Source organism: Cyanistes caeruleus, chromosome 2 (genome assembly GCF_971803275.1).
Source record: "Cyanistes caeruleus chromosome 2, bCyaCae1.hap1.1, whole genome shotgun sequence".
NCBI lineage: Eukaryota > Metazoa > Chordata > Aves > Passeriformes > Paridae > Cyanistes > Cyanistes caeruleus.
The window spans coordinates 53,904,771-53,928,696 of NC_141702.1; the positions used below are offsets into that span (position 1 = coordinate 53,904,771).

At 37.3% G+C, this 23,926-nt stretch overlaps 1 protein-coding gene across 4 annotated transcripts in view; it reads left to right on the top strand.

Annotated features, from left to right (window-relative positions):
• The window catches only part of LAMA2 (laminin subunit alpha 2), a 336,473-nt gene that overhangs the window by 215,088 nt on the left and 97,459 nt on the right, over positions 1-23,926 (top strand). For 2 of the 4 annotated variants that reach the window (XM_086877039.1, XM_086877040.1), the window contains exons 21-29: positions 974-1,237; positions 4,493-4,673; positions 8,038-8,174; positions 10,632-10,865; positions 14,438-14,581; positions 16,941-17,120; positions 17,843-18,031; positions 18,124-18,359; positions 22,981-23,098. In XM_086877039.1, the coding sequence (XP_086733165.1) occupies positions 974-1,237; positions 4,493-4,673; positions 8,038-8,174; positions 10,632-10,865; positions 14,438-14,581; positions 16,941-17,120; positions 17,843-18,031; positions 18,124-18,359; positions 22,981-23,098 (1,683 nt within the window). The remainder of the gene's footprint in view (positions 1-973; positions 1,238-4,492; positions 4,674-8,037; positions 8,175-10,631; positions 10,866-14,437; positions 14,582-16,940; positions 17,121-17,842; positions 18,032-18,123; positions 18,360-22,980; positions 23,099-23,926) is intronic. The other 2 variants (XM_086877041.1, XM_086877042.1) reach the window with 1 other exon arrangement.

The following is a 23,926-nucleotide window of genomic DNA, read 5'->3' on the forward strand; positions in this document are numbered from 1 at the left end:
TCTGTCACAAATAAATGTCATCTGGTTCTGGATAGGCTTTTTTCTGTTGTTTATGTTTCACTTAAAGTACATATATAGATTGTTCTTATGTAGAGAAAAGTAAAGTGGTTGCTTTTTAATTTTTTTCTAGTTGTTTTCTAGAACAGAACACAAGACATAGCATTTACATGCAAGGAATGCATTTTACACTTCACTGTATCTATAAGTACATTTGTATACATAGTATATACACTTTGTATTTGAATGTTTGATATAAAAAAATTAGTTTAAAATATTGCAGCTTTAGGAGATAGCCCCTGTATGAGGAAAGCTGCAAATGTCTGATAGCATCTAATGTTTATTTTTTTTAAGAAAGGAGGATGCTAGTTTAGTTCTGCTGGAATGTTCTGTCTTTATGATTTTTTTCTTAGGGTTTCTTCTTGAGTTGTCCAAACAATGTATTATTTTTTAGTGACAGTGTTTTTTGCCTTGACATTGTTTTCCTGTCTCATAAATCACTGCAGAGAAATATTGTTTCATAAACTTTCACAGAGTTGTCTTCAGGCAGCTAAGGAATATGCTGTAGCTGGCTGCACATTTCTCTAGTTCAACATAAGGACTCATGAGTTAGGCCTGTGTCCTCAGAACACCTCCACCTGTGTGTAATTTAAATTACATAAATAATTCTGCAGAAATCAAAAGGATCATTTTCACCCTTTAAAATGATGTTATTTCTGAAGTGATTTGCTCACAATCCATTTTCAACAGTATTTAAAGAGTCTGTTCAAAGAAAAATTACAGGTATCAGTGGCATTTGCAGATTGCGTAAGGTACCTAGAAAATATCTCAAGCTCATTAATACAGTACTGGTGGTTAATTAGAATTAATCTTTGTTTACTTCAGTGTTTACTCCTGTCTTTATTTCCGTACTCTTTCATGTGAAGTAGTTTCCTTATCTTCACTTTCTAACAGTGTTTACTTTTCATTCTTAAAGCCCAACTACTTCTGGGCCCCAGAAAAGCTGTTTTGTATACCGTGTGGCTGCAGTGCTTTAGGATCTGTGTCACTGCAGTGTGATATGTTGGGAAGATGTATCTGCAAATCAGGATTCATGGGCAGACGCTGTGAAATCAGCAGACAGGTGCCTAAATTGCAAGAAAATGCAGGAAGCAGTCAGCAGATTCGAGTACCCCCCCGGAGGTGGGGCACCAGCAGCGCCAGTGGGTGCCCACGAGGCGCTTACCGGCCTGCAGCTCTGGTAATGAGAAACTCTGCTTTGCATGGGCTGAAGTCTCCTGTTTGCTTGTGTTTGGAGCTCACACAGGTTGCTTGGGTTTTTAATTTTTAATACCAGTGTTACAGTATAAGAAATGCTCAAGAAACAGACAGGCTCGGAAGACAAGCAGCATTTTAGGATGCTTCCTGATCCTAAGGACTTAATCGTGCAAGTGGTACTATCAGTGAGAAATCAAACAGCAGACTAAGTCCCAAAACAGCACCATCAACAGCAGTATGCACAAAATGCTTGGGAGATGTACATAAATCAATGGAATTGGTAGGATTTTCTTGGATTTTGCAGCATGAAACTTCCTTTTACAACAATTCAAGAACTAATAGCTTAAGAAGGTTGAAAGAAAGATCAGCCCCAGAGGCAAAGAGTTAAGATCTAATTTTAAAATATTGAACGTAACTGGTGTTAAAATATCTCATTAGCGAATATGGCCAGTTATCTGAGACATTTTTAGCTCAGTGCAATGCCAGTTATGTGACTGTAATGCCAAAAGTGATAGGAGTGTTCGCTCCTCATCACAGACCAACAAAGCAAGTTATTTCCCAAAAGTAAGTAATTATGGTACAACTGCTTCTAACAGAGCGGTATTTTAGGGTTGTTTGTTCTCCTTGCAACTCAAAACCTCCACATGTATCACAGACCACTTGAAAAATACTTGGCAGTGTTTTTCATCCTCAGCTAGACTCTGGGACCCAGGAAATCATATAGATTTCCTTGAAAAAATGAGTTTTTTCCAATTAAAATATTAGGTTACTGTTTTGCCCACACAGTCACTGAAGGAGACACGATATAATGACATATTCAGAAAATCCATTGTTTCCTAATTGTGATCTAGGATCTTATCTCTTGTTCAGCAAATGTGATTCTTAGAATTTCTGTGTGTAAGCAAATTTGCTGAGAACTTTAACTTTGGGTTAAAGTTTGCATGACTGACCAAAGTGTCCTTGTGTGCAGACCTCCTCACAGAATGTAACCCAGCATGGTAGTGGTCTTTTCCAATTTAATGTGGTGTGGAGTGCTGATGTCAGACTTTTTCTGACTGCTACCCATATGAGCAGAATTTATGAGATCCTAGCATGCTTTATATGCTTTATATGCATGCTGTGCATTGGTTACTTCTCTGCATTAATCTGAATGTCTGTCCTGAGATTGTGTGTATTCACATTTCTTTGTACCTTCCTGTGTAAAAGAAATCTTTAGAGATAGTCAGGTACTTTAATTGAACCTTGAGTTTAATTAAATGAGTTTGACTATCTCTTTCTCTCTGATATGCTGTGTTTAAGTATGAAACAGAAGTATGAAATTGAAAAACATTTCAATATAGAGTCTGGAAACAAAAATCAGTGTAATTCTTTGTTACATGTATAATCAAGCATTTGCTTAGGTTTGTATGATTTGTATGGCCAAATTCTGACCATAGATGTGGTCCTGTATTCTGACACCTATCAGCAGATTCTCTGTGTGAATGGGGAACTTCTGTATTAACCTCAGAGGTCATATTTCAAGACTTTTCCATGGAGAGCTTCTGAAGTTTCACAGAATTCATCAATACAAGAGTTAAGGGTTCTACTGTGGAACAAATCCATATAAAACAGTAGTCATAGAATCACTAAGGTTGAGTCCAATCTTTGACTGATCACCACTTTGTCAACTAGACCATGATACTAAGTGCCATGTCCAGTCATTTCTTGAATGACTTCACCACTGCCCTGGGCAGTCTGCTCCAGTGGCTGACCACCCTTTCAGTGAAGAAATTGTTCCTTTGCTCCAACCTGAGCATCCCCTGGCATCGCCTGAGGCTTGTGCTTCTTGTCCTGTTGCTGGTTCCCTGGGTGCAGAGGCAAGTTTCCCCATAAGCCTCCTCTTCTCCAGGCTAAACACCCCCAGCTCCCTCAGCCACTCCTCACAGGACTTGTGCTCCAAACCCTTCACCAGCTCCATTGCCCTTCTCAATGTCTTTTCTTCTTGTAAGAGGCCCAGAACTGGACACAGCACTAGTGCTTAGCACAGAAGGACAGTCACTGCCACGGTCAAAGCCAGCACAGCTCCATTGATCTGAATATCTACTGATTTATAGTAGGTAAAAATCAACACCTCATACCTGGGTCACAAAGCAGCACACTATAAAGTAAACATTTTTCACTTTTTTCCATTTATATTCATTAGCAGCGATTTTTTTAATATCTCATTTTTAATATTCTGCCTTTCTATCAAACTCACTGGTAGATTTTATTATTAATGTTGTAATATCAATTTCAAGTGAAGTTATTAATATGGTTTGGATTTCAGTATTCACTGAAAATCATCATGCCTGAAAAACAGGTAGAGAAGTACTCCCATTTTAAAGCACTCTAGCTCAAGACTGAGTTTCTCATTTGAATATCAGCTATGGTTTGTTCCAAGGAGCCTCTGTTGGTTGGTGCAGTGAAATTCACGAGGACTTTTGGTTGAAATCTTTATGCAGAGCTCCGTATCACAGTATACCAATGAGAGTGTGTCTTCCCTTGTTTACTTTTTGCACTCCACTAGTGAAGTTAAGGAGGAAATTTCTTACTGTAGTTGATAACATCTACTCTGGTTCTGTAAAAACTTTGTATTGATCTCTGCAAGAAAGAAAAAGAAGAATATAGAAGAGGAACAGAGACCTAATCCAGAGATTTTTTTATCATAAAATAAATCCCTATTATTTCTTTGTATTGTACACAAATACACTGTTTCTTTGTTCTTCTAAAGTTATTTCTGTATATCATTCTAAAGAATTGCCCTTAAGTTACTGTATACAGACATTGCCTTTGCTCAGAGGAGATAAAATCTAGTTCAGAGGCTTTCCAGTTGAATTGATCTCCATTCATAGCTAAGAATTTGAATTCACTCTCTTAGCAACAAACTCTGCCTGACATAGCCCTAGAACCAGAGATGGGGTATGTATTTCCTGCTGCTGATATACTTTCCATTCCAAGGGAAACACAGTCTCATAAGAAATGTGTTAAATTGCAGAACATTCATTGTAGCATCAAGTAACATTCTGAAATCTTTATTCTTTCTCAGCAGTGGACGGCATTTAGTGTCCTTGCTCCAGGGTTTTACTGCAACAATTTTACCTGTTAAAAGCAGTATTTCAGTGGTGAAAAGGAAAGAGCAACCCTGATCTCCCTACACTCACAGCTCTTTTCTCCTGGCAATCATTCCATGTACTAACTGCTCTTCCTCACTCTGTGGCAGCCTGGAACATTTGGCCTACAGTCTCCCCAAGGATGTGTTCCCTGCAACTGCAACTCGTTTGGTTCCAAGTCCTTCGATTGCGATGGAGACGGACAGTGCTATTGCCAGCCAGGAGTGACGGGGAAGAAGTGTGACCGCTGTGCACATGGGTTTTACAACTTTGAAGAAGGAGGCTGCACTCGTATGTAAATGTTTTGCACCCAAGCACAGATTGATTTGTTTGCTTGTTTATTTATTTATGCATTTATTCCTAAGATTCTAGTTTGGCTGATTTTGGATTGCCTAACAAATTTTCTTGACAAGGGATTCATAAACAACCTTGTACATTATTCATTTGACAAGGGTGGTGATTGGCAAGAATGGAAAACCCAAGCAATTTCTGCTATTTTATGGGCAATTTATGACTAATCTACTACATTTAAAAGGAACAGGAATCTCATTTACTCCATGTAGTGTCTGCCAAAGAAATTCCATGAAGTTCCTATAATTTAGTTAATAGTATCACAGAACTCTGATTAAAATTTTTTCCAAATCACATCAACTGGCAGGGATGTAAAAGGAAAACAAGGAAAACACAAACTCTCTTTGCTTCTAGTTTTATCCTAAACCTTTGCAGTGTTCTTATATAGGTGATCCTCTTTCATTACCACAGTCCTTTCCTGTACAGTAGTATTTAGTTCCTTACTAGTGCTCTTTGTGTACAAGAAGATCTTTAAGTAAAACTGTCTGCTATATCCCTTGTGTAAACACATGAAAAGTCTTCTTTTCTAGATGCTGAAACTCTAGCATTAGATATAAATATATCCAGCCACCTCTTTATTTTTGTCCTTTTGGAAAATAGGTCAAAGACTGAAATGAATGCTTCCTATCCTTGAAGTAGTGCAGACTGCTATATCAAAAAGAACCTAATCAATGGGTTTCTTCACAGGGAAATATCCATCTTTCCTGATAGAACTGTATTTTTCAAGTCTCAGAGATTCATTTAGGTGTGATCACAGGACACATAGATAGTTGTCTAATGTGACTGACTACTGGGATGCCAGAATGCTGTTATTATTCTTCAAGTATAAAGCATATTCTTTCCAGAAGCAGAAATCACAATGTCTGCTAATCTATTCTTCCTCCTTTCCTATCCAGAATGGCAGCACAAGAAGCAAGCTCAGCTCCCTTTTCTTTCTCCTTTTTGCTGTAATGGAAGGAGCATCAAGGCCTTGCGACCCACATTTGTGCAGCTAAATTCAATTTTACCTGCAGTGTGGATAAACCTTGAAACAGGCTGGATTATAAATTATACTTGAAAATGTTGTTCTATGGTGTTGTCTCACACGGGATTGAAGGGTTCAAAACTGCTTACAGGTTTGAAAAGTTCAGATACGGTGGCATCTTAGAAAAGTGAAAGATTGTTTCCCAGGCTCACTCACTTCTCTCACTGATGAGAGAGCTTGAAATAAAATGTAAATGATAACTGCAGTCCTAAAGCCTTTAGTAATCAAATGAAGGGCAAAAAAATCTTTCATTTATGATTAACATCTTATTTTAACATGCCACAGGTTAAAAGCATATCACTATTGTGAAACACAACAAATAACTACAGTTGGGGAAGGAAAATGAGAGGTCTATTAATGAAGTTGCACATTAAAATTTTAATTACTCTCTTGGCAAACTTTGAAATTACAGATTTTAAGAAACAGCAATGAAATGGTAATGTACTGTAGATTGTACCGTGGAGAAGTAACATTTTTAAATATATATGTGTCAGCCTGTGGTCATCAAATGTTTAAAGCAAGAGAAGCAGCTATAGATATTGAGAAAATTCAGAATTTTGAATGTTCCAAAGTTAAAAGAACAGGTGGAGTGGAATTCTGTTTTCAATGTGCTGTTTTTTCCACACTTATTTTTAGTAGATTTCTTATGTATTCCTTCAAAATATGACAAAAAATAAGAATTAAATTATGAATCACAAAGAAAATCAGAAATTTAATAGAAGTATATCAAATTATGCTGGAAGGAAAAGTAGAGAAAAATTAATTCCATTGTAACAGTTAGATATCAAATAAAATATTGGACCTCTTTTATTTAGTATTTATACAAAAGGAATATAATTTGATTTTTTCTTGTGCAATATAAATCCATAAAGCCTAAAAAAGCCCTGAAAGCATCATGAGTGTTGACATTCTAGCAGTAAAGATACAAATTAGATTTCTATTTCACTGTTGCTTGCAACAATTGTGTTGTATTTTTTCCCTCTTATTTTGAAAAATAATTGTAAAAGGAAAAATAGGAAAAATATTTGAGTATCCCCTTCCCCTCCCTGCCTTTTTAGCCAGTTTTGTGTAAGCCTATAGATGAGTTGTCACATCTGAGAGCCTCAGTCTCCCAATGAGATGTATTCTGAAACTTCAAGCTACAGTGTGTGAAAATATTTTAAATAGCATGCAGCACATTGTGTTCCTGGCATGAGGGAGGCGAAATTTGCTATCTTCTTTGCATCAATTACCTTATCTTGAAGGCATTGGTGAGGAAAAGTAAAGGTCATTTCTTATTTGAACAACAGATAGGAATTCTATCTTTGCACAAAAAAACATTTGTTTTCTAGTTTTAATCTGTATTGAAATATTTCACAGTAAAGGAAATGAGCATAAATGAAGCCCCCAGCAACAAAGTTACATCGCCCTTTAAACACCCCAAGGAACAGGTTATCACGCAGAGTCAGCTGGCTTATGATGCATTTCCTCTTACCTCATGGGTTATGTGGATGGTGGGTGTGAAAATAGCCACACTCCAGTTCTGCTCTTTTAATCACTCATGTATCTTGTGCCCCTAACTGCTTATCACTTACATACCTTGAATGTGTATCTGCTACCAGTGAGTTGTTCACTTAATAATCCTTTAAGAGCAAAGACCTCTTATGGAAACACTTCCAAACCTGAAGTGTTTTTTAATTTAGTATAATCTGCAAAGAATACCAGTTTCCCATGGAGAGGAAACAACATTTTGTTGATGTCCTCCCAAGGCAGAGGATATATAAGCTGAAAAAGAAAGAATTCAAAGGGGAAAAGGAAAACACCTTTTTTGCCCTTTAAGGAAAGTCTCTTTAGAGCAGCAGAAATTTCAGAAGGTATCTCTCAAACTGGTATAGAGCAAGAATTTGTATAAACAGACTGCAAGTTCCCTGCATAGATGGCTCAGAGGCCCTCAGGTGGCTTCTTAGAGGAGACAGCATGCACCCAGAAATTGTGTAGCAGGACTCCTGCAATTATGTCACAAGAGTGCACCATCTCAGAAGTCTTTGCACTTCTGCAGTTGGTGATTTTATTTTTCCCGTTCTGTTCTCATTGCAGCTACTTCAACCAGAGGTAACCTGTGTTTCACTGCTACTTGTTTTGGTTTCTCAGGGTTATCCCTACCTTTTCTGTCCCATTGTATCCACAGAGAGTTCATTGTGCAGTAAAGGAATGATCCTAACCCCATTAGGGTCTGCTCTCCAGGTGTCACATAAAGGGATAACTTTTCCTCTGCTTTATTTTTTTCTGTCTCCCATGAAGCCTGTGAGTGTTCGCGTTTTGGCAATAACTGTGATCCCATCAGTGGACGCTGTATCTGCCCTCCCAATACTGTTGGAGAGATGTGTGACAAATGTGCGCCAAATCACTGGGGCCATAACATTGTCAGTGGCTGCAAGGTGAGTGGATTCCTATTTTCTCTATGTGCAGTACTTCTTTCACAGTAATTTAGAGCTGGAACAGAGATTTTGGTTTATAAATCATGGTGTCTCCATATTGCAAGTTTTGGTGTGAGACTGTGGTGTAAATGTTGGCAAGCTGTTACTGTTATTGCACTACAGCTCTTCTGTCTCAAGTATGCAGCCCGTAACACGAAACACCCTGTTGATTCTGCTGTCACACTGAGTCAGTGTCCTGCTTGAGCCTGATTTTATTTCATTATAGCTGTGTTTAATGTTATTGAGGAGATTACCACAGTGTTGAACGATGTATGTAGATGTATATTTACAGGTAATCAGCAGTGTCTTCAGGGAACAAATTTACTTTGGCCTTAATGGTAACACCACTGGGGATTTGTATTCAAAGTTTGCTTTACAAATGCTTCAATTTGTGCATAAAAGACAGCAAGGAGAAAAGAAAATAAAGTAAAAGAGTCATCCACCTTAGTTGTAAATTGCACTTTATTCCCATGTTCTTAAAGGGAAAATAAACCTTATCATTAGCCTTTAAATCATTATTATTCCAATATTTGACACAGAGTTAAAATATCCAAAGAGGAAGGAAATAAATAGGAAAATGATGATAGAATGTTGAGGAGGCCATGAAAGCTGTTGTTAATGACCTTGAGTTGAGGGGTGCAGTATTTGGTTAAGGCTGAAAACTGCGTGAGAAGTTCAAATGCCTTACTCTTCCCTGCTGTGCTCATTGATAATAAGGAATTTGATAGTACCACTACAATTACTCCAGAAAACTCATTTTGGAACATAGTCATACACCATTGATACTTCTTCTTAAAGGGCTGTTAGTCATGTAGCTCAGGCTGCAAAGAAATTGACAGGAGTGATTTCTTTTTTGTATGTATGAAAAACTCCTGTGAAACCTCTGCGGTGCTGCTGTGATACAGACTCTAGGCTTTTGAAACCAGCCTAATGAGGTTGAAGACCTTCGTTTGAGCTCTGGAGTGTATTCTCTGATTGTCTTTCATGTGAGCACATTAATATGACAGTTCCATGGCACCATCTAAATTAATGATGATCTATCAGCCCACATCTCTTTTAGTATGTTGCCACTAATTTCTGCAAAGTGAGATGTGAATCTCCTGCTTTGCAGAACTTGTAGAAGATTTCCAAGGCTGTTGTAAGTCTGGGAGAGCATTGCAAAAAACTGCATAAACCAAACACAGCATCTGATTGCAATTTAGGCTTTGATATTGTACACCAAGCTATTTCAGAGAATGGTGAACCATTTGCTTTTTCAGCTTTGTGTTCAAATGTATCTTGTAGAATAAAGTTCTTCCTGTCAGGAAATTTTCCTTTTTGGGTTAGGTAGTCATCTTGCATACTAATATTTAACCAGTGGTTAAATAGTTTCTCTGACATTCAGTACAGATTACATCTGTAGATTTTCTATATATATCCACCTTCTTTATAGATGGTGTTTTCAGATCAGAGGAAAGGTGCTCTAAGTAGTCATGTAATAAACAGTTTTGCTTAGAAACTTAATCCACATTTTCTTCCTCTCTTTTTCAGCTTTGTGTCTGCAATTTTAGCAAGTCTATCCATGTCAGTTACTGTGGTAACCTGTACTGCTGACACTGAGTTCTTTTCTGTAATCTGAACTTCTCCATATGATATTCTGGTCACACCAGTGATTACAGCCAATGTCCTGTATTAACTATGCCATGCTACCACAGTAGTAGCACTGAGGGATTCTTCTGTTCTTTGGGAGTATGCAGTTTTTCCTGCTACTTTTGTATTCAATATCAAGACACCCTGGAAAATCACCCATTTCTATCCTCACTTGCCTGTGCAAGTGGTATTCTGTGATCAAGTTTACTTCCAAATATATCACATGACTAAATCTCTAGCCCTTACTGTGTAAATTACTGTCATTTAGGAGTCTTGTTTGTACAAAGAGGATAGTTACCTGTCTGATGGATGAGTAATAGATATTGAACTAGATTCCTCTGGAAACACTGAGCTGATTGCTCCTGAGCAATTCCAATTTTAGGAGAGTTTTCTGAACATGCCTGCAGAGAATTTACATACAAAATACATACTCCTAGAGAGTTCTTGTAGTTTCTGAGTTAATTTTGTCCACAAAGTATTCCAATGTCCTTGACCCTTTTGGGTTTATTTGTTTTCATTGCCTAACTTATCAGTGATAAGTAATACCTAAAAAATACCTGAAAAAATCCCACCAGTGTTGTAAATGTATTGAGTGTAAAAAAACATGTTGAATCAAAATAAATTACTGGCCTTATAATTTACATATGTTATTTTTAGACAATGGAAATTCACTGCTGTGTTTCATTTATAGATACTTTAAAAAGGTGAATTGCTTTTTGGTTGGGTTTTGGTTTTGGTGGGTTTTTTTCAGAAGCACAATTGCAATTGCCTTGTTTCTCTCCTTTTCAGCCCTGTGAGTGCAGCCTTATTGGAGCCCTAAGTTCTCAGTGTGACTTAAATACAGGCTGTTGCTTCTGCCGCCCTGAATTCTCTGGGGACAAATGCTCTGAGTGCAGGTTGGGCTACTGGAATTACCCACATTGTGTCGCTTGTCAGTGCTTCCCGGCTGGGACAGATCCACAGAGCTGTGATACAGAGGGGAAGTGCTCATGCATTGATCATTCTGGCCAATGCAGCTGCAAGGTAGGACAATGAAGGTTGTAAACTGATCTTATAACGGCTGAGAAGTTTATTTCAGATTTCATCGGCACTTGCCCTTACTTGTTCAAACCATATATGCAAACCAATCTCCTTGGTTTTCATAGTGCATTTGCAAACTGATGTGGGAGGAGTCCAACTTAAAGAAAGCACTTATCAGTTGCTTTTTCACATACTGACACTTGCCAGGATAGCATCCTCTTAGGAGGATCTTTAACATCCTCTTTTTTCCCCAATTTTATTTCTTTCCATTCTTACAGAACCGTTGCCAGTTCATCCCCATAACACCATTCTTGTTCAGATTCTGGGCACAATAAAAGCAAACACATCAGTAAACATAGTATGCCACAGTGCTAAATCAAAGCACATTGACTTAGAGAGAGTCAATATTCATCATTTCATGAGTAGAATTCACTGCAGTAGTATCTGTTTCGAGTAGACTACATCCAATTCAGGATCACTAAAGCAAAGAATTTTGGCATCATCATCCGCAACATTCTTATTTGGAATTGTGCTTGGAAGAACAGCACACTTAGGTTGTTTAAGAGTTGGCTGGATTGCTGAGCTTACAGGGCAGTAATTGGTGCTTTGATATGCAGTTGGTAGCCAGCAAGCAGAGTATCCCAGAGCCAATACCTTCATCAGCAACACAGATGACAGAATTCATGATCAGCACATTTGGAAATAGTGCTGACTTGGAGGACGTCAAGGTTGACATGCTGAATAGTAGAATTACTGTCTAGAGACTTCTTGAAAAGCCTCATGACTGGGAAAATAGGTCATTAGCTGGAGTGGAACAACCTCAAGAATCAGTATAGTTTGGGAGGAAGAGGCCTGAGTGGCAATCCTGTTGGAAAACACAATATAAACCAACCGTATACTCTCATGGTAAATAAGGCAAACTGCCCACTGATCTGAATGCACTGAGCACAGCAGCCAATGCAGCTGCAAGGTAGGACATCACAAAGAGCATGGTGAGCAGGGAAAAGCTTCATCTAAGCAATGCTCTACTCTCAGTGTAGTTGGTGCTGGTAAAGCTGCACTTGGAAATTATGTCCAGTATTTGATTTGAAAGTGTTGTCGAGGAATTGGAGAGGATCTGAAGAAGAGTCTCTCAGCAGATGATCTGTGGGGATGTACTGAGAGAGCTGGACTCTCTCTAAGTCTTGAATAAAAGGCTAATAAGAGGAAATGCAATGACAACCTATTAGCCACTTCAAAGGGCAGTTGAAGCAATAAAGTCCTTTCTGATGACAGCAGAAGATGTAACAAAGGACAACAGCTGCAAATGGGAGCTTGGGAATTTTGTGTTGGAAATTAGGAAAACAAAATCAGTTATGCAGCAGTGATACACATTATCCAGAAACATCTGAAATCTCCATTCTAGGAGATTTTCAAGAACTGGCTAGAAAGAGGCATGGGTAATGTGACCTAGTATTGGTGATAGTTGTGCTTCTAGGAGGAGGTTTTTAAAAGTGACCCCTAGAGATTCTTTCTGTGATTTATATTCATTCTTCTTTAGGTCTGTTTTGACACAAAGAGATAGTAAAATGGAAGGATTAATTTAAATAATTGAATTGTCAGGTAATTATTTTGTTAAATAGGCAATAGTCACTTAAGTCAGAGTTTTGAGACTCAGAACTGTAGAACAAATTAGGTTGGAAATGACCTATCACAGTAATCTTGTCCAGCACCTTGTCTGAAAGACACTGCTGAGGCAGTACTTCAAAGGACAGGGAGCTATTTCACAACCACTTTGTGCAAACTGCTTGACCACCTTCCCATTTTTCTGGTATATTTGAACAGGAAGCATCATGGTTTTTTCACAAGTACTGATTCATTTGATGATGGTACTGTAAGAAAATGGACGTGAGTTGGCATCATGGACTACCTGAATAAAACTCAGTGCTGTTTGTCCTGTGCCAGCCTCTGAAATGCAGAAATTGAAGTATCTCAATTCTTTCAGCCTCTCTTGATACATGATAAGCAGACAGCCTCTCTAACCATCTTGATGCCCCATTTCTGGATTAGGTCCAGCATGTCACAGAATCACAGAACTGGTCAGGTTGGAAGAGATCCCTGGAGGTCCAACTCCTGCTCAAGCAGGGTCATTGAGCACATGACTCAGGATTGTGTCCAGAGTGCTATCTCCAGAAAAAGAAGACTCCACAGCTTCTCTGGGTCATTGTTTTTCTTGTAGCTCTTGTAAGCACTAAGTAGAAAGAGTAGGAATTCATGGCATTTTAAAACAGAAGTGTCTCTCTGTTAATTCTTTTAATAATATAGTTGCTTCTGTGTTTCTCTGAGTACAAATGAACAGTATTTATATTTAGCTGATGATTAATGATAAGGAAGTGCAATTGACATGAAACAAAATACAAAGCACGTAAAAATCACTGTTTATGAGAGAAAATGGACAAATAATACTGAATTAAGTAAGCATTTTCCCCCCATAATTTTAATCTAAGGTTAAATTTAAATCTAGGGTCAGTTAATATTTTGTGTAACTTTTTTTTAAAGAGTTATACATTGAAGAAACTAGAGTTTTATAAAATGGTAATCATCCCCATTTAAACCTGCTACAGCTACAGAAAAGAGCTCTCTAAGGCTCAGGAGCCTCATTGTCAGCCCTGACAAAAAGCAGCAAAATCCAAGCTAAATACAGTGTATGAAAATTTATTGATAGAACATGTGGAAATGAGGGTTAAAACTGGTAAATCATGAGGGATAATAGCGGTTTCTTGTAAAAGCTTTGGAAAGATTAATTTTTTTTTGATTGGCTTCTTCACACTAGTCTCAAGAGAACAAAAAAGGTGTGTGGGGTGGAAAAAGTCAACCAGTGCTTTCATATTGATGTTTTTTTTTTCTTTTTAATACCCTGGTCTCAGTATGAAAATGGTTTTAAAAGGCTCTGCATAAATTATTGTGTATCTGCCCTATCTGGAATAGCTTTTTATTTGGATTAATTGAAAAATGAAAATAAAAGCATTGACATTACAACAGTGAAACATTTCAGCCTTGTTAATACTGTTCAATGATGTGGAAAACAATCTTGAAGAGGGGAAAGCTTTTCTCTACAGAATTTCCATTAAAATACATTTCTCAGCAAGAACATTTAGTGCTTACCTTAAATATCTGAACATGTCAATGCTAATTCCTATTAAACAGAAGGCTTGATTAACATGGACAGTTTCAGAACAACTTATTGTTCTTATCTTATCAATCAGTTATTGAGCATGTCATGCCCAAAGTGCCATTTAATTTTTCTCTGCTTGCAATTTTCAGTGTGAAGCCAGCATCTATTGCTCAGAGCTACTCAGTGGATACAAATGCAAATGCCTTAATTACATTAATTACATATGTTTGCATACACACGTGATAAGAAGCTGGAGAGTTTCTTGAATATTTCCTATCGCTTATTATTATTTCTTGCTGCACTCTGTTATTATCGTAACAGTAAGATTTTCTTTTTCTGTTGCTACCTTGAAATAAGACTTGATTTTTTATCTTTTTTTTTTAATTCTCTTTTCCTTTTAAAAATACTCTCTCTTTTCCAGGTTAATGTGGAAGGTGTCCACTGTGACAGGTGCAAGTCTGGCACATTTGGTCTCTCTGCCAGAAACCCACTTGGCTGCAGCAGTTGCTATTGCTTTGGCCTGACTACACAGTGCAGCGAGGCAAGGGGGCTGATCCGCGTGTGGGTGAGTAGGAAGCCGCTGAGCCATGTAATGCGATAATGTTGTTTCCTGCTGGCATCTTTTAGTCAGGCACTGAGAGCTAGCTAGAAAATGGCCAAACATTTAAGCAATCACTTTCCTCTTTATGCTTTGAGGAGTGGTGAGAGCGATATGTTCCATTAGACAATCAGGGTCAAGACATTAAAAGGAAATAAGCAGATAAGAAAATGAGTGATAGGATAGCTGACATCCAGCCAAAGTAAAGCTATTAAACCTCCAAAAAGGGCAAGCTAGTCATGTGGGGAAATTATGCGGTCTAATGCATTGCAACATAATCCCTGGTACGTGATATACAGTTTACCCAGGTGTATTCAAGGGTCGCAGATGCTTGTTGTCCAGTATAAAATTGCCCATAGTTCAGTTAATCTGTTCATTTTCCTTCTTGGTTTTGTTGTTTTGGTGGGATTTTCTTTTATCTTTAAAAAAAGAGCTTATTGAAGCTATATTTAAATTCAAGCGTGGAAAGGTATCATCCATCAGAGCAAAGAGCTCTAGACCTGTTTGTGGAAGAGGGCCTTGAGACCTATGCTTGACTGATAAATGAGGCAGACTGGATGTGTCCATTTATCTGTACAACAAGCCCAGAACCCACATTGAGACTGCTGCCATGTCAGCTCCTCGGTTGCATTCTGGAGGAGAGATTTCTAATGGAAAATGGTTGGTTCTGTCCCCATGTGTGGCCAGTTGTATCTCTGCTCAAAAGAACACCAACCATAGAATGAATGTCTGCCTACTGCAAGTCAGACAAAGCCCCAGACTAGTCATGTACAAGCATCAGTTAGATAAGGACACTTTAGGCTGAAATCAAGTTAATCTCTCTTGCTTAATATAATATGGATAGCACTTATTCTCCCCTTCACTGTTCAGTCCCATAGCACCTCTTTCCCAGTGGATTAAATGATTTATTATGATCTGACCCACTTTTTCAGTTTTTATTTCAGTTTTGCCCATCATATGCTGCTAGTCTGGAGATGAAAGGCTGTAGAAGGCTGACAAGTTACAAAATTTAATCAAGTTCCATAACAGCAACAGTTCTGGATAATTGTGCTTTGACCTTTGTGGCAGCACAAAGCAGAAAAAATTTAAACCTCCTGGTTATTTTGTTTCTCTTGATTAATTTCCTTTCGTTTTTATGCACATATTTAAAGAAGTGTATGTCCATGTCACATTTAGTATTGGGTACTCTCATCTATTTCAGAATTGATACAGAGCTTTAAAATAAGTGAGACTATGTTCTGCCAGCTGCTACTGGCTGTCTTGGATACTCTCAGGTGCTTCAAATGACATTAGACTTGTTTAAACAAGAAAATCCTGTTTTATATGACAATGAGGCATGACTGATGAATGATCTGAAAATCAAATGTGTTGACCCTTTTCTTGTAAAGTATTAAACAGTAAAATACAGTTACGATAAAAAATCAGTAAATCTCACTTGGGGCTGGCAATGTTAAGAGTGCATCCATGTCTGATCGGTCTAGATTCTGCTGTAAATGGAAATACTAGGATATTGAAAGTACAGCCCAGGGTATGGTTGGTTTCTTGTTAACTGACTCCTATCTCATTACCAGTTTGTTGGTGGTATGACTGTTACCTGCATTTGTTTTCTTTGTCTCACTCTTTGGGAGAAGGCAGTATTGATACCACCCCTTTGCATCTGTTCACAAATTCCCTGAGATACTTCCATTGGCACATGATTACTAAGACTTTTGCTACAGTTCTTGATCAAAATAATGATTTCAGTGTAATGCTAATGAGATTTTGTCAACTATTCTAAGAAAATTACAAGCATATAAGTGGCATCCTTGTATTTTTTTTTTTATAAAGCTGAATTTAGAGTTACAGACACCTTCACTGAAGCCTCACTCTGCAAATTGCCTGGAGAACATTTAGGTTGAATATTCCATAGAAGTATCAAGGGATCAGGCACTGTGTTTTACAGCTCCAGTGATGTATAACTGGTGGTGAGAACTCTGCTTCTTTGTAATGTAACATTCCTCACAATCTGAACAAAAGAGACTAAAATAGCCCTACGAAAATCACATCAATAAAATTCATGGAATCACTTGCTGATTAAAGTATTTTAACCAGTGCTGCTACAATCTTTGTTAACATGAGGACAAGGTGCAAAAGGCTCAAGGGGAAAGTCATTATTAGCACAGTTCATACCTGAAGGAGTAGCAAGACTGCTTTGTGACAAATTGCTCGTGATGTGAAATGAAATTACCTAGAAGTAATTTTTTAAGGAGCTAGAATTTAAAGACTAACACTTCATGGGGAAAAAAATTGAGTTAATTTTCTTCTTGATTTTTTCAAATATGCATAGGTGACCTTGAAGCCAGAGCAAATGATTCTGCCACTGGTGGATGAAAAGCTTCAGCGTAGCACTCTTTCAGGGATTGCATTCCAGCCTCCTGAAATAGTAGCAAATATAGAACAGGTGATGCAGGATCTTCGGTCAGAACCTGTTTACTGGAGGCTTCCAGAGCAATTTGAGGGACGAAAGGTAAACTTAAAACTCCACTGAATACTGACATGGCTCCTTTTTTTATTTTAATGTTATTTTATTATTTTACAGTGCCTTTTTATCCCTCCCAATAAGCATGTCTTCACACAGTGGAAGGTATTTCAAAAGAAAATAAATGCTATTCCATTATTAAAACTTATTTGCTCTGTTTCTATGGAAATTCATAAAGTAACATAAACAGTATTTTACTTGTTAATAACTGTAAATATATATGTTCTATTTTTCCACGGAATACATTTTCTCATAAAAATGTTATTTGAAAAATTAAGCTGCACGAATTTAATATAACACTCTTGCAATGTCCCTTTCTCTCCTTTTTAAGCAAAAAATACCTGATATTTGTAGATTACAAATTACAAATGGGACAAAATCATGGCAAGAACTGTCCTTTTGGATTTTGTTATATACCTCTGTGACAATTTATGTTGCACTTTTGATATTCCTTGGTTTGGTGGAACACCAAGGCACATATAAGGAAATAGATAACATACTGGTTTTAGTGTAATATAATAACCAATTGTTAATGAGTGTTTTTGAACACAGCCCTTGTCCCCAGATAGTTCCACAAGTAGATAACACATTTCTATTTTCTACCACGCATGCATTCATCAGGCTGCACATAGGTGCAGACCCACCCAGATCCTTCCCAGGAATTTATTTTTAGCTAACTGAAAATGAGATTTCTTTTTGTGCTTTGCTAGCTGACCGCTTATGGAGGGAAACTGAAATACGCTATCTATTTTGAAGCGCGAGAAGAGACAGGTTTTACTACTTACTTCCCACAAGTCATCATAAGAGGTGGGCCTCCCACAAATACGAGAATTATTGTCCGGCATATGGCTGCCCCTCTGATTGGCCAGCTTACAAGGCATGAGATAGAGATGACAGAGGTAACATTTCCATCTGCCTTTTTAGACCAAAGCTTAAGCACGTGGTTTTTTGAATACTGTTAATAACCTGATTTTATATTTCTGTCTTTCAGCATGAATGGGAATATTATGGTGATGACCAAAGAGGCAGAAACCCTGTTCCCTGGGAATATTATCATGGTAACCCAGGTCTCAACAGGACGTCTCAGGCAGATTTCACCTGGAAACCTTATGGAGATGACTCAAGACCAAGCAGAACTGTATCCCGGGAAGACTTCATGAATGTGTTGTATGATGTTCATTACATTCTTATCAAGGCGACTCATGGCAATATCATGAGACAGAGCAGGTACCTCTTTCATGCAGTGATCTGAAATAGTGCAGTAGTCAGACAACCTCATAGACCTCCCAGCTAGTCCCAACAGAATTTGTATTCATGGTGCCAGCTATAGGCCATTGCTGAGAGAGAAGAACGTGCAGAAGGAATTCACTTTTGGCATAGTGGAAAACAGAGAAGAGGGAAGTTTTATGCACTGGAAGATTTAAATCCCACTAGGCAACTGGAATTTCAGGATCCTAGAACAGAAAACACATGTAGGCACACACATTCTGAAACAAACCTAGTGTATTTTTTGAATAAAGGTCTACTTTATGAAAACATAGTGCTGTAATTAAACATAAATGTTAGCTCATGAAGGAATTGTCTCCTAAGAGTTGGAAATTAAATATATTAGGGTCAGATTCAACATCATCAATCTGTTAATGAATCAGTTACACAAGGAAATTAAGATAACACTAAATTTGAAGTGGACAGGAACAGTACAAAAATCTCTGCAATCTAAAGGTCAGCTGTAAGATTTACACTGAAAGTAGCAGTCAACTGAACAAACAAGGAACAACTGCTTAGTTATCTATTCTTAAAAAAGGAGTCTGTTGTTTACAATGTATCACCAGGTGAGGATGATTCAGTAACAATATTCTTATTGAGAAATGCTAATTCTGTATCTGCATGTATAAATAGATATGACCTTCAAAGTGAAAAAAACAACCTCTTTAAGTTCCACCTAACACTCGTAAAGCCTAAGCATGAAGTTGTGGTTAATGTAATTGGAGCAAATTTGAGAAAATAGTTATTAAAGTGCTCAGAGGATGCCAGTGACCATCATTGCAGGTCACTGCAATGAAATATGACGTGTAAGAGAAGATATAAAGAATGAGATATGTTCAGAAACTAAAAGTTGCTTTAAGATGCCTAAAATGTAACAGCGAAAAAGGAAAGAATGAGTTCTCTGTTGCTATGGTGGGTAAGTCAAAAACAAAAATGAACTTAAACTTCAGCAGGAAAGATTCACATTAGACATGAAAGATAAACTGCTGGGAGTAGAGAAGTTCTAGAATAACTTACATAGACTACTGCATAAAATTATTAATTTTTAATAATTAATGCACAATATCCTTTGCAATCAAAATTTATTTGCAAGAGGATGGGAATAATCAAAGATAAACTCCAAACGTCTCCAGAAGTACTTTTTTATGATTCTGTCATAGAAATGATAAGCTAAAATTATTTCTAGTTTTCTAGGGTACAAATAGGTCTTTAAGAGCCTTGCCTTTGGAGTTTGAAGGTGAACAGTAGAGGCAGATATCATGCAACTTTACAGCACTGTGTGACAGAAAACATAGTCATTGTTGCTGCTATTGTTTCTCTTTAACGTACATCATTTACTCAGAAGTATTCATGCAAAAGTAGCTTGCACTGGCTAGATGCTAAATATTTGTAACAGATGCCATAAGTGCTTAACATTGGTTTAATTTATTTTTGGCACAGTCCATTTAGGATATTGTATTACAAGCAAGGGGATTCCCAGGAAAAGAGTTATGAAGGTAACCCAAATGCAATGTGGAAAATTTGAGAAGCATATTCATGTTTCATGTATGTTTTTCCCTTCCCTCTGTGCAGCACAGATCTTAGTTCAGCTGTAAAAGCAAAAACTGAGTACTGTCTCAGCTGGAGCATCAAAAGGAAAGTTAAGGCAGCAAAGCTGATTTTGTTCAGAGGTGCATGTGACTCCTGTGGCTGCGCTAGGCTTGCACTGCAGCACCATTTTATCAGGGCTACCCTGTAATGAGGCAATCAGAACAGGGAAGGACTTTTCAGTTCAAAGGCAGGTTTGCAAGGTGTTACCTAAAGAACCAGAATGTGTATTTTGCAGCATGGCATTTCAGAATGTGACATTTTATGACAGCAGAGCTTAGCAAAGAGTTCATCTGCTCTTTCTGGTAACTCTCCATCTGAAGTCATAACCTTGCATATAATTCTGTATTTGATTTTGGAGGCGGTTATGTTACAATGGATTTTTATGATCTGTCTTGTTTCAAAGTTAACATTTATCACACGGCATCTGAGACTTTTGGTAGAATATAGCAGGAATACATTATTATTTTTTTCAAGTTAGCACCTTGAATGATTTCAGTGGAAGTTTTGCATAAGACTAAAATATAAATCCCCCAAAATGTTTTTAAAGGTTAGTGGAATATTATCTTGCACAAGAATTGAAGACTTTTATTAAAAATAAGCTGAGACCCTCTAAAGAACAATATTTGTGCTCAAATTTAAACATATGTTTGAATTAAGTGACTTAAAATAAAACATTTGTTTAAATAAAGTGTGTTGTGCTTTCCAAATAAGAGCCTTGTTCTAAACTAGTAAAGATTCTCTTTCCACTTGACTGTGCATAGTAGAAAAAGATATATAAAGCTAAAGAATCTTTGGCTGGGAGAAGGAAAAGATATATATGAAGTATTTTTACATTTTTTTAGGTTTAAATAGTGCTTTAATTTCAATTGCAAAGTTTAAAAGCTGCAGGTAAGTGATAAACTACAGGAAAAACGCTTTAAAATAAAGTCAAAGTAGCAGCAGCAATTGGGAACATAAAAATAGCTTTATTCTAGTGTTAGCACTCTATTAGCTAAACAGTTTAGTAGCAATGCTAATGTTGTTTCTGCTTCCAAGCTACAGCATTATTAGTGATTTAGAGGTTTCTGCTCAGAATCCCAACCCAAACATTTTTCTCCTGTATTGTTCATTTTGTTGTCTCATTTTCACATTCAACACTCTAAATGGAAACATTGCTTTTATTAGATTTTGTTTTGCAACAGGGCTGTGATAATAAATTTCTTGAACTGAAGTATGCTTTCAATTTCACTGCAAATTATTTCAATATTCCCAACAGTGATCAGGTAGCAGTTGTTTGACTGCTGCCTAATAGACATTTTCCAAAAATCAGTCAAGCCTGACCTTCCTTAAGTAACATTTTCACACAAACAATAGGAAGCTTTGTGGCCCTAGAGTGTATTGTTATCTAAATACAGCTTTATGGTAGTGAACAGTTTTTCAGCTGTGCCCTCATTTTTGAGGATGATAGAGAGGCAAATTTCATTTTATTTTCCCATTAAGTGTACAGAGATTTTAATGTAACTTTACATTGACAGATCTGAATGGTTTTGCCCTCTTTATTTTAGGTCTTCTGTTTTGACCTGGCTTTGTTTGCTTGGGTTTTGTTGTTTGGTTTTTTTTTGGTTCAGTTTCCCTGCTCAACTGAACCCCTTTCTTCAGGTAATAAGAAGAGAGCAGAGGGTTTTAATTACTACTTTGCTTTGGGGATTTTTATATTGACACAAAGTTATCAAGACGTGTGGGTCTGGTCGTATAAGCTCAGTCACAAAATTCTCATCTAGTTCAGTGGTGGGCTTCTGCTTTTCCTCCCTTCATCCTGACATTGGTACCTATATGCCAATGAGCAGAACAGTGTCACTCAGTCCCTCAGGAGTCAGGGTCTGGGAGAAGTCGAGCAGGCTGTGAGCGTGAGGAGGAGGTGAGCAGCTCTGTGAGCTCCTCTGCATTAGCACTGTGCTCAGACACGTACTGAATAGACTCTGCCCACATTATTGACATTTATTTGGCCAGTTAGTCAATCTTTGACATTTTATCTTAGGTTAGCATTATATATGAGGCTTTAAAATTTACACTATTCTGCACATTTTGTTTCTCTGAGGCAATAAGTATTCCAGATCATAGCATTCATTTAAGCAAACTAACAAATCCCCAAAATGAAGAAGTAAGCTTAAAGTACAGCAGTCTTATATGTTAGGATTAAGTGTATTTCATTAGATTTTATATTTATTGTCTTTGTCCATTATGTACCCAACCCTACTTATCAGATCAGCATTCATGCTGGAAAAAAAAAGGAGTTGTTGGGAGGCAAGGATATATTATTATTATTATTATTATTATTATTATTTATTATTATTATTATTATTATTATTATTCAAATGCTTGGAAGGTTAAAATTTTAGAAATTCAGAAATATATCCCTTTCTGATATTAGCAGTTACTTCTGTAGCAGTATTTCATGCTTGCTTTAAATTGTTTGTTTATATATCTAAAAAAAAAAAAAAAAAAAAAAAGAAATGATACCTGGCAACTGATCTTGAAGTTTCTGCTCAAAAGGCACATGTCCAATGTCTTTGTTCTAGAGCTTGCTAGGTTGCTTTAGTTGCTGAGGATAGATTTCATTTTTTAAATAGTTGCCTCATTAAAAGCTCATCAAGAGAACAATTTTACTGCCACACCCCTGAGAGTCATCAATTTCTTGATGAGTCCCTCCAAATAAAGAATCAAATATGAATTTTTGTATATTTACTTTTGTTACTTTGGCTGAAAAGAGATTAAAGAAAGAGATAGAATTAAGCTGGAGATTTAGCTAGTTATACTATTGCCTAGAACTAGAAAACGAGACCAGAGGTGTGTTAACTTTGTAGTTTCTTGGGAGATGCAAAAGCAGTGTTGTTTGCCTGCTATAGATTAAGAATCCTACAATTCAAATGAGACTCCTCCATGCCAGCTGACTGTGAGGGTTTGAGTTAGTGCTTGACTAATCTCACTAGAGGTGTTTGCTCCTTCTTTTCAGGATTTCTGAGATCTCACTGGAAGTTGCTGAAAGCGGCCCTGTATCTGGGATGGCTCCTCAGGCTTACTTGATAGAGAAATGTGACTGCCCTCTGGGTTACTCTGGTCTGTCCTGTGAGGTACAGTATTAACCTAACTCCCAGGAAAAGCATTTGTGCCTTCTCTGGCCCATTCACTGGCAAGGAGTGAATAGCAATTGAGTGTGAACTCGTTTAACTGGCAGCAACTCTCCCTTAATTTAATTACTTATTTTCTCTCGCAGGTATTTCTCTCACAGGGAATTTCAGCCCTTTTTTCAATTGCTGTAGGCAAATTTACCACTGAAACCATGGCAATGACTCAAATATTTAGAATACAGGAAAGTGAGCTTTACTGGGACAGCATCACTGAGGCTGAATTGTGTAGCTGATGCCGACAGATCAAGCCTTTTTGAGCATATAGGGGTGTAATACTCTTGTCTTAGTAAAACACTAACTTACTGAACATCAGGAGAAAAGTGTGGGTCACTAAGTGACCTGGGTGCTCCTTATATATGCACTATATTTATCTTTTTACTTACAATTTCATGCTGAAGATTCCATATTTCAAAAGTACCCAAGTGTTCTAGAGAATCAGACGACTTGTATATGCTTTCGTAAAATGTATTTCATGATGGGTACCAGAGAAATTGTTTAAAATATAATACATTGATTGCAGAATAAAAGTTAATATTTCTGAGTAAGAGCACTGTCTGTGCCCTTGATGATGAGACTGCCAATCTTTCTGTGTACAGAATACCATGTTTTCATTTTTAACCAGCACAAGCAATTCTAAATTCACTAGTTGCAATTGGTAGGTGGAGGTAGCAGGGAGCAACACCTTGAGTATTTTGCAAATGCCTCAAACATCCTAGGTGGGATCTTTTAAGGGTTTCCCCCAAACTAGCAATGGGAGAAAAACTGAAGTAA